The sequence below is a fragment of the Convolutriloba macropyga genome, chromosome 2 (assembly GCF_964194025.1).
Source record: "Convolutriloba macropyga chromosome 2, txConMacr16.3, whole genome shotgun sequence".
Taxonomy (NCBI): Eukaryota; Metazoa; Xenacoelomorpha; order Acoela; family Convolutidae; genus Convolutriloba; species Convolutriloba macropyga.
In genome coordinates, this window is record NC_134469.1 from 59,716,284 (window position 1) to 59,727,346 (window position 11,063).

Genomic DNA, 11,063 nt, shown 5'->3' on the forward strand with positions numbered 1-11,063 from the left:
CAAACCATTGTGTCCTTCAACTATTTCCGCTTGGGCATTGAAAGACGGTGCTCCAATTTAAGCAGGGCCGGTATTGTTCCTCTTTAATGGATTTCTTAATAAAACAAATTTCCTTCTCTACTGAAGTTGGCAAATATTACGCTTATCAAGAAAAAGGGAAGCACTGACTGAAAATCCGCTGAATCATTGGCCTAATTTTATAACGCCTGCTGTGTCAAAAGTTCTTGAGATATTAATTGAAGATCAAATAGAGGAACACCTATCAAAGTACAACCTCCTATCGAAATCACAGTTTGAAAGCAGAGAAAATTTTTGAACAATTGATGCTCTTGTTTATCTGACAGAAACTGACAGACAAAACTCGATGATAAAAAAGAAGTTACTGCAGCGCTTTTTGATTTGTTTGATTCAATTGACCACTCGCTTTTACTAGAAAAACTTAAACACCTTGGTTTCTGCTCTTCGTCTGTCTTTTTTTAAGAGTTACCTCAGTATCCGACATCAACGAGTATTGATACCAGAAGCTGAATCCGACTGGCTGGAGGTCAGGCAAGGAGTTCCACAAGGCAGAAGTCTAGGACCACTCTTTTTCAATCTATATGTAAATGATCCACCAAATTTCAACAACTGCAGTTTAATCCAATACACTGACGATGCAATTATTTCTATATTCGGCAAAAAAAATACTGATTGCAAGCTTCATTTAGAGAAATCAATTTCCTCTTTGTTGAATTGTTTTCATAGCATTCTTTAAATTTGATTAAAAAAACAGATTTCATTTTCTTTGGCACTTCATCCGCAGCAGAGTCTATTAAAATTGACAACCGTATAATAAAAGAAATTGAGAATGAAAAATTTCATAGAACAATTTCGGAGAAAAGGCTGTTGTAACAACAACAAGTTGAACAGTTACTCAGCAAGATAACGCAAGAAATAAAAACACTTCATGTCCTCAGAAACGTAGTACCATACAATTTGCGCAAAATCCTACTGAATTTTCTTGTAATTAGTCAACTCCAGTGTTCAGCTGTATTGCTTTTGTCCATTTCAAAAAATCATCTGACAACCTTAGAAAAGCAACTCAATTGGGCAGTAAATTCTGTTACTTTCATCGATTTAACAGTTCCTCACTTAGTATCAAACTAGATAGTTATATACTGCCAATAAAACAATTGCTTGAATACATAACAGCACTGTATGTTAACCAATTCTTGACATTTAAGAAAATTGTCTTACGGGGAATAACAGGACTTAGCTTGCAAACCTATATAATTTACAGACGTTCAAGAACGAAAACCATTTTTCTTGAAAACAGGTCAAAAAAATATTTGGCTGGACAAAAGTATCATCCAGAGAAGCTTATCTCTTAAAAATTGCCTTGAAAAAGGTTTAAAAGGGAATGAATCAAACAGGCGGGATAAAAAAGTCTTCAGAAACTACTTTTTCCTATAATTTCAGAAAGACCCAATGGGAAACATTGTCGTAAGTGTTTTTTGGAGAACTTTTAACTAAAGCTTTTTTTGTGTTTGGATTCTCACATGGGAGCTTAGAGTTTGGATCTGCTACCTAGAGAAGAGAATCTTTTATCTGATACTTATAATTTATGTTATATCTTTTCGCTGCCCTTTGTTTTATTTTAGGGTTCCTTGAATTATTTATATTAATTTCGAAAGTTCAGTGTTTTTTTTAGAAATATTACGTGCAACTTAACTTCTGCCTCAAGAAGTTTGCCTGTTTGCCTAATCTGGGATTCGAACTTCCGCGAGGGCACTTGTAACATCTATCCATCTATCTAAATTGCGCAGCAATTCATAACAACCGAGCAAATTTGGGTTTTGGCTAATTGACTCTAAACTGATTAGAAAAATTTCAGACCACTAATCTAAAATAAAACAAAATAAACTAATATGCTGTCTGAACAAGTCGCATGTGAGAAAAGAATCGCTCCGTACAGAAGATTTTTTCAACCCTCAATTTCTCCCTTCCTAATAAAAAAGAGCGGTATGGACAAAAGACTGTTTTTGCTCCACTCTGCATTTTGCTCAGCACTAACACCAATCTAAATGTTTCAGCGCTTTTCATTTCCAGCTTCAAATTCATTTCAATCAAACTGATTCAATCAAACTGATGTTTCTCCAATAATCTTCTTTGTTAAAAAACAACAAACAACGTCCTAACTCATCTCAAATATTTTGAATTGTATTAAAGTCTAACAACGTGAAATTTCAAGAAACAGCATTTTTTTATAAATACGAAAACTGCCACCTTAAATGAAAAGGCAAAAGAAGGCTGGAATTTTTAACTTTTTAAAAATTGACACCAGCTAGAACACCAAGCAGCAAAATTCAACATGTTTTTCTGAAAAATTTGTAAACAATTTTGGGTGCCATAATTAGAAGGTGGATATTACGAAAACTGTGTGAGCATTAGTACAAAACTAGAATATTACTATTTTCTGTTCCTCAGTGTGATCAGGTGGTTAATTTATCAGCGATTTTTGTTTGAATTTGTGCTGTATTTCTGTGCTGCTTTTGTTTCAATGTATTTTTGTCTCAGTAACTCATAGAAAATATTACTTTCTCGAGAAATAGTGATCTCGTGGTTTTTTGGAGATTCGCTGAAATCCTAAAGTAATATATATTTTTGAACTTAAAACATTCATAATTAAAGGTTTTCGATATTCCATGAGAACCCGTCCTGCAACAGATGGGATCCAGCTTTGGTTGCGTCTAATTATGCATATATTAGCAAGTTAATTAGGTAGGAAGTTGGCAGCGGTTGGTACAATCTTCTAATCAAATGTCGTTTTCTGTTAGTCATCAGATAGTGCACAAAACATTTCCTTCTGTGTGATATACGCAATGAATGAGCAAATAGATCAAGAATAAATGATAGATTGGAAAAAACAAAAAATCAGAAAATCCCGCCAGAATCTTTTATCTACCGCAAAGTAGAATATCTAATGCAAGGAAACTCGCACTCTTAACGTGATAGAAACAAAAACACACCGTAACTTTTCCTATTTTTTTGGGAATGATTAAAGAAACGCTTTATCTCCGAATCAAAAGTTCAGCATTGTCGAATTCGGTTCTATCAGTTCTTTAGCAAATTTTATCAAATCTTTCAGGATTATTCCGGATTATATCAGATGTTCTTTTTGCTAACTTCGAACTCAAAATTTTTTTGAACTCCTTTAACCTTATTTGTAGAAACAACACTGAGAAAGTGTGTCATCTGTCCTGGTTCCAATTGTTCGTTAATTATGAGGGCTTCACTCTTCTTCCCATAGCTCTCAGTTGAAAGAGAGATATGATAGCTTCTGCCTGGCGTAAGACCGTTGACCTGAACCGGAGTGGTCGAGGGAGCATCAAATCTGCACCCAGATCCACAATTACCCTCTGGTGGCACTATTGTGACAATGAGGTACTAAAAACATATAACAGTAGAAAAAGAAAAAGGAAGACAACGGCGACTCCAAAGTTATAGTTTACCGTCCTATGTTTTCAGCTTTATTCACGGGAATAAGTATTTTTTATTACTTATATTGTGTTTGTCCCTAGTCCAGGCCTCGAACTGCGTAAAAAATATGCTAAACCGAGACGCTGGATCCATAACAATCACAAAAGCTTTTTACTTGATTTATGGGAATTTTTGTATGGCCCAAAATGTGCCACGCTAGAATTTTGCTTAACCAGAAAGTAGGTTAATATAACTCGGGAGTCCAGGAAATGTCTTTTCATGTGTTTTCATTTTGCCTCGAATAGTTTTAAGTGCAATTCCCTGGTTGACGATAGTTTGAGATCTCAATTTTATGAAGTGACCCAGTTCGTATTCATAAGATTTTCTGCAAAATGGCAACAGACGAAGAATTAAACCTGCTGCTTGCAGTTCAAAAATATAAATCTTGTATAGAAAGCAGCAATCTAAATCTGCTGCTATTTTGGGGAAAATGTTATTAATAAAAACTGGATCACTTCATAAAATTGACATTTCGTAACTTGTAAAATTTCGACTGAAAAAAGCCACGCTAATAATACCATGGGAAATGAAAAAAGACCCTTTGCAATTAAACCACTTGGAATCATTCAATCAAAGGTCAATTTAACTTAATTAAATAACTGATTTAACTATTTTAACTGATATAACTTAAACCTTTTCATATCTCAAGCCCAGTTGAATTGCTTGTTGCAGCGTAGCTGTGCGCATAATTCAGCATGTAGGAAAGCAAAAAAGAATCAAGTATCACCAAAATTCTTCCCTAATCGAAAAAAATATCTCAATAAAAAATTTGCGCGACATCACGCTTGACCGAATGATGAGCAATATTTTCCGAGTGCAAATTTATTAATAGTAATGTAAGGGTGTAATGAAAACGGACTTATACAGCAACTGAAAAAATTGAAAAATGTCAGGCAAGCTTTTTCTCTAATTTACTTTTTTATATTGCAATTATTCTTCTGCCAATAAGCAGAGAAACGAAGGTATCAATTTCCTAGTTTACTTTTCCTTTTTTTCTACAACCTTTGCTTTTGCATCGAGAAAAAACCAGTTTGCGTGCATAATTATCTTTTCAACGGGAATTCTACCTATCAGTTTGTATAAACTACAAAGGAAAGCATAAAATTGAATTGCATATGAGAACACTAACATAACACAAAAATTGTAAAACAAAACTTGTACTTGTACTCTTATTTACATGAAATAATAATAAAAATAAAATATTGATTTATGAAATACAGTTTTCTTTATGCTTTTTTAACTCGTCGTGGGCAACCAACTTAAAAATTTTCGGGGTATTTTAACCAAACCAACAATAGTGCCCGTTGCAGTTACGTTACTATTTTTCCGATCAGTCGCTAAACCAACACAGCACAAAATAAATAATTGCTCAATTCTTACTTTACGATCAAATTTCTTACCAAAAACCTGGTCAAAGTTTTGTCGAAAAATATGAAGGAATTGCGGTGAATTGCAGAGAATTTTTTTCCTGCAGCTGGCCCTCATCTTTTACCAATTATTGAGCTGAAGGCGGCGAGCTTGTGTAAATTTTGTGGGTTTTATCTGTGAAACTTTGTGAGATATTTGGTTTTCGGCGGTAAAGTTTCCAACGCAATCACCAGACTTCTAACCAAAAAAGTACCAACTCGGGTTCCATACACTGACCTTTTACTTTGTAGCCACTTCTTCATCCACTGCACTTCATTGAACTGGCTTCTAGGATATTTTTGAGTTCAATTCAGATTAAATCATATTTGAGGAGAAATATAAGTTAGAATTTTTGCAAGATATGCGGATTTCGGACGATTTTGCTAAGTTTGATAATTTGTAGCAATGAAAATCTAATTTTTACATCTTAAGCGGTAAAAAAGTGTGACGCTACCGGCAAAAGAGATTTGTGGTGATTCTTGCCAGTAACTTCCGGTACCGAACCTCCAGAGTAGATCAGAGCTGGAGCTGGGCATTTCCAGCGTTAGGTGAGCTACCAGAGCTGAAACAGAGCTCCCCCAGAGTACGAGACCTCTCAAATCTGGGTCTTGTCTTATCAGAGTAGAACACAGAGAAGGTCTATTCTGGAATTTGACTTGACAGAGTAGAACGCAGAGTATTTTTACTCTGGAGACTGTCTTGACTGAGTTGATCACACAATTAAACTAAATATATTGCTATAATATATCAATTTCATAAAAAATTATGTTTGAAGAATTAAATTTATCTAAAGAAAAGACCATTCTAAAAGCATCGCGAATGAAAAAACCCAACCGCTGCGGAAAAAAATGTATTTTGTATACCGTTAAAGCATGTTTCTGAACGAAATTAGACAGTTTTCAATAATAATAGTCATGTTAATCAAAATTTCCTCTTAATTGGACCAGTATTTTTCTTTCAGCTTGACTGCTTTGGTTCTGATCAAATCCATCAGACTCTAGATGTGCCTCTGATCAGAATGTTCCTTTTTTGCCTCCTAGCAGAGCAAACATTTCTGAGCCAGCTCTCTCAATAGTTGTCGCATAGTTCGCCTGCTCTGAGCCAGCTCTGTCATGAGTTGTCCCAGAGTAGGCCTGCTCTGTCAAGTGTTGCCCCAGAGTAGGCCTGCTCTGTCAAGGATAGCCAACAATAGGGCTACCCTGGGAGCTCTTCTGTCAAGGGTAGTCACATACTTCTACTCTGGAGCAACTCTGTCAAGCGTAAAAAGTGACCTGATCAGACTCTGATCCAGCTCTTAAGTTTTCCCTGAATTTACTCTGTTGCAGTTCTGGTCTGCTCCGGAGGTAAGGTACGGGTTGATGTGCGGTTTTAGTAATGAATTTTTTTTACTTTCACCCCTTATTCACCCAAATTACTCACCACCTAAAAACGAAAAATTCACCTCATTCTCAGCAATCCTTGCCTTTTTTGGCAATTTTTGGCGTTGAAACTTCGACCCGGGATTTGATAAAGGCAAATTCATTTGATGATGTCAACCATTTCAAATAACGTCGAATTTTTTTGTACCATATAAAACCACACAACTCAAACTTGCACGCTCAAAGATAGATTAACGCACGATCTATTTTTAACATTCAGCTTTGAAAGGGTGAATTGTTCAATTTCTAGTGTGCGCATAGAATTCCGTGAAAGGTTAATTTCCGCTGTATAAAACGTGCTTAAACCTTGTGAGAAAGAAATGCCCTGTGCGAAAATTTTACCGAAGTTTTTCTTTTTGATACTGAGAATGCAGCAGGAGACTGCCATGTAAGCCAGTGTAAAGTTCCGAAGTTTAAGCATTCATAAAAATTCCATTCTATATATTGGACCTTTTGTATAATTTATACTTGTATTTTGAAGTACAAACTACGAAATGATCATAAAATATCAAGAAGCCATACAATGTTCAAACGTCTGGAAAGCTCAAAAAACATTTGTATTAGGAGTGTTGATAATCAAAAACACAAAACTCTCTATAAAATGTTTCAGGAAAAAATGAAAAAAAAAATCATAATCAGCATCAAGCAACTCTAGATGCTCAAGTAAATAAATTTTATTGGCTTATATTAAAATATGTATCATTCTAAGACTTTTTAGCCACAAAGCTCAAGTTTGGTTAAATCAACAGTCCCTTTAAGACACTTCTCATCAAATCCATCAGACTCTAGATGTGACTCTGATCAGAATGTTCTTTTTTTGTCGCCTCTTAGCAGAGTAAACATCTTTGAGCAAGCTCTCTCAATAGTTGTCGCAGAGTTGGCCTGCTCTGAGCCAGCTCTGTCATGAGTTGTCCCAGAATAGGTTTGTTCTGAGCTAGTTCTGTCAAGAAGAAGCCCAGGGTAGGCCTGCTTTGTCAGGAGTTGTTCCAGAGTAGGCCTGCTCTGTCAAAGAGAGCCCACAATAGGGCTACCCTGGGAGCTCTTCTGTCAAGAGTAACCACATACTTCTACTCTGGAGCAACTCTGTCAAGCGTAAAAAGTGACCTGATCAGACTCCGATCCAGCTCTTAGAGTTTCCCTGAATTTACTCTGTTCCAGTTCTGGTCTGCTCTGGAGGTAAGGTACGGGTTCATGTGCGGTTTTAGGAATGAATTTTTTTTACTTTCACGCCTTATTCACCCAACTTATTCACCACATCAAACCGCAAAACTTAACTCATTCTCAGGAATTCCAGCATTTTTGCAATTTTTGGCGTTGAAACGTCGACCCGGGAGTTGATAAAGCCAAATTCATTTGATGATGTCAACCATTTCAAATAACATCGAATTTTATTGTACCATATAAAACCAAACAACTCAAACTTGTACGCTCAAAGATAGATTAACGCACAATCTATTATTAACATTCAGCTTCGAAGGGGCGGATTTCAAAATTTCTAGTGTGCGCATAGAATTCCTTGAAACGTTAATTTCTGCTGTATAAAACGTGCCTAATGCCCTCTACGAAAATTTTACCCAAATTTTTGTTTCTGATACTGAGTATGCAGCGGGAGACTGTCATGTAGGTCATTGTAAAGTGCCGAAGATTAAGCATTCATAATTATTCCGTTCTTTTTATTGGACCTTTTATAGCATTTATACTTGTATTTTGAAGTACAAACTACAAAATGATCATGAAATATCAAGAAACCAAACAATGTTCAAAGGTGTGGAAAGCTCACAAAACATTTGTATTTGCAGTGTTGGTAATCAAAAACTCTCTATAAAAGATTTCAGCATAAAAGGAAAAAAAATCATAATCAGCATCACGCAACTGTAGATGCTCAAGTAAATAAATTTTATTGGCTCATATTAAAATATGTATCATTCTAAGACTTTTTAGCCACAAAGCTCAAATTTGGCTAAATCAACAGTCCCTTTAAGACACTTCTGAACAAATCCATCAGACTCCAGATGTGCCTCTGATCAGAATGTTCCTTTTTTGTTGCCTCTTAGCAGAGAAAACCTCTCTGAGCCAGCTCTCTCAATAGTTGTCGCAGAGTTGGCCTGCTCTGAGCCAGCTCTGTCATGAGTTGTCCCAGAGTAGGCTTCTTTTCAGCTAGCTCTGTCAAGAAGGGTCCCAGGGTAGGTCTGCTCTGTCAAGAGTTGTTCCAGAGTAGGCCTGCTCTGTCAAGGATAGCCCACAATAGGGCTACCCTGGGAGCTCTTCTGTCAAAAGTAACCACATACTTCTACTCTGGAGCAACTCTGTCAAGCGTAAAAAGTGACCTGATCAGACTCCGATCCAGCTCTTAGAGTTTCCCTGAATTTACTCTGTTCCAGTTCTGGTCTGCTCTGGAGGTAAGGTACGGGTTCATGTGCGGTTTTAGGAATGAATTTTTTTTACTTTCACGCCTTATTCACCCAACTTATTCACCACCTAAAACCGCAAAATTTAACTCATTCTCAGGAATCCTTGAAGGTTTTGGCATTTTTTGGCGTTGAAACGTCGACCCGGGTGTTGATAAAGGCAAATTCATTTGATGATGTCAACCATTTCAAATAACGTCGAATTTTATTGTACCATATAAAACCACACAACTCAAACTTGCACGCTCAAAGATAGATTAACGCACGATCTATTATTAACATTCAGCTTCGAAGGGGCGGATTTTAAAATTTCTAGTGTGCGCATAGAATTCCGTGAAACGTTAATTTCTGCTGTATAAAACGTGCTTAATGCCCTCTACAAAAATTTTACCGAATTTTTGTTTTTGATACTGAGTATGCAGCGGGAGACTGTCATGTAGGCAAGTGTAAAGTGCCGAAGTTTAAGCATTCATAATTATTCCGTTCTTTTTATTGGACCTTTTATAGCATTTATACTTGTATTTTGAAGTACAAACTACAAAATGATCATGAAATATCAAGAAACCAAACAATGTTCAAAGGTGTGGAAAGCTCACAAAACATTTGTATTTGCAGTGTTGGTAATCAAAAACTCTCTATAAAAAGATTTCAGCATAAAAGGAAAAAAATCATAATCAGCATCACGCAACTGTAGATGCTCAAGTAAATAAATTTTATTGGCTCATATTAAAATATGTATCATTCTAAGACTTTTTAGCCACAAAGCTCAAATTTGGCTAAATCAACAGTCCCTTTAAGACACTTCTGAACAAATCCATCAGACTCTAGATGTGCCTCTGATCAGAATGTTCCTTTTTGTTGCCTCTTAGCAGAGAAAACCTCTCTGAGCCAGCTCTCTCAATAGTTGTCGCAGAGTTGGCCTGCTCTGAGCCAGCTCTGTCATGAGTTGTCCCAGAGTAGGCTTCTTTTGAGCTAGCTCTGTCAAGAAGGGTCCCAGGGTAGGTCTGCTCTGTCAAGAGTTGTTCCAGAGTAGGCCTGCTCTGTCAAGGATAGCCCACAATAGGGCTACCCTGGGAGCTCTTCTGTCAAAAGTAACCACATACTTCTACTCTGGAGCAACTCTGTCAAGCGTAAAAGTGACCTGATCAGACTCCGATCCAGCTCTTAGAGTTTCCCTGAATTTACTCTGTTCCAGTTCTGGTCTGCTCTGGAGGTAAGGTACGGGTTCATGTGCGGTTTTAGGAATGAATTTTTTTTTACTTTCACGCCTTATTCACCCAACTTATTCACCACCTAAAACCGCAAAATTTAACTCATTCTCAGGAATCCTTGAAGGTTTTGGCATTTTTTTGGCGTTGAAACGTCGACCCGGGTGTTGATAAAGGCAAATTCATTGATGATGTCAACCATTTCAAATAACGTCGAATTTTATTGTACCATATAAAACCACACAACTCAAACTTGCACGCTCAAAGATAGATTAACGCACGATCTATTATTAACATTCAGCTTCGAAGGGGCGGATTTTAAAATTTCTAGTGTGCGCATAGAATTCCGTGAAAACGTTAATTTCTGCTGTATAAAACGTGCTTAATGCGCTCTACAAAAATTTTACCGAATTTTTTTGTTTTTGATACTGAGTATGCAGCGGGAGACTGTCATGTAGGCAAGTGTAAAGTGCCGAAGTTTAAGCATTCATAATTATTCCATTCTTTTTATTGGACCTTTTGTATCTTTTATACTTGTATTTTGAAGTACAAACTACAAAATGATCATGAAATATCAAGAAGCCATACAATGTTCAAACGTGTGGAAAGCTCACAAAACATTTGTATTTGCAGTGTTGGTAATCAAAAACTCTCTATAAATGATTTCAGCACAAAATGAAAAAAACATAATCAGCATCAAGCAACTGTAGATGCTCAAATAAATTTTATTGGCTTATCTTAAAATATGTATCATTCTAAGACTTTTTGCCACAAAGGTCAAATTTGGCTAAATCAACAGTCCCTTTAAGACACTTTCAGATTTGTGAAATTTAGTATAAAAGCTCTCTGCTCAGAACAGCTTTTGGTTGATTTCAGCATTTACCAACGACCGTAGACCAAAATTATTAAACTCAATTTGAGTTAACTTTTATCTTTTACTTAAATTGACAGTACAAAATTTGCGAGAGTTTAATGTTGTTAGATACTTTACTACTGAAAAAAATTTAAAGCATCAAATCAAACTATTTTTCTCTTTGGTTCCAGCTTCAAAGTTGTTTTTCTCCCTCTCTCTCACACTTTCACTCTATCTCTATTGGTGTCTC

General features: G+C 36.2%; 1 protein-coding gene across 1 annotated transcript in view; it reads right to left on the bottom strand.

The window, feature by feature from the left end:
• Nucleotides 1-3,260: 3,260 nt before the first annotated feature.
• The window catches only part of LOC142334949 (uncharacterized), a 100,968-nt gene continuing 93,165 nt past the window's right edge, over nt 3,261-11,063 (bottom strand). The window contains exon 11 of the mRNA XM_075383278.1: nt 3,261-3,407. Within this exon, the coding sequence (XP_075239393.1) occupies nt 3,261-3,407 (147 nt within the window). The remainder of the gene's footprint in view (nt 3,408-11,063) is intronic.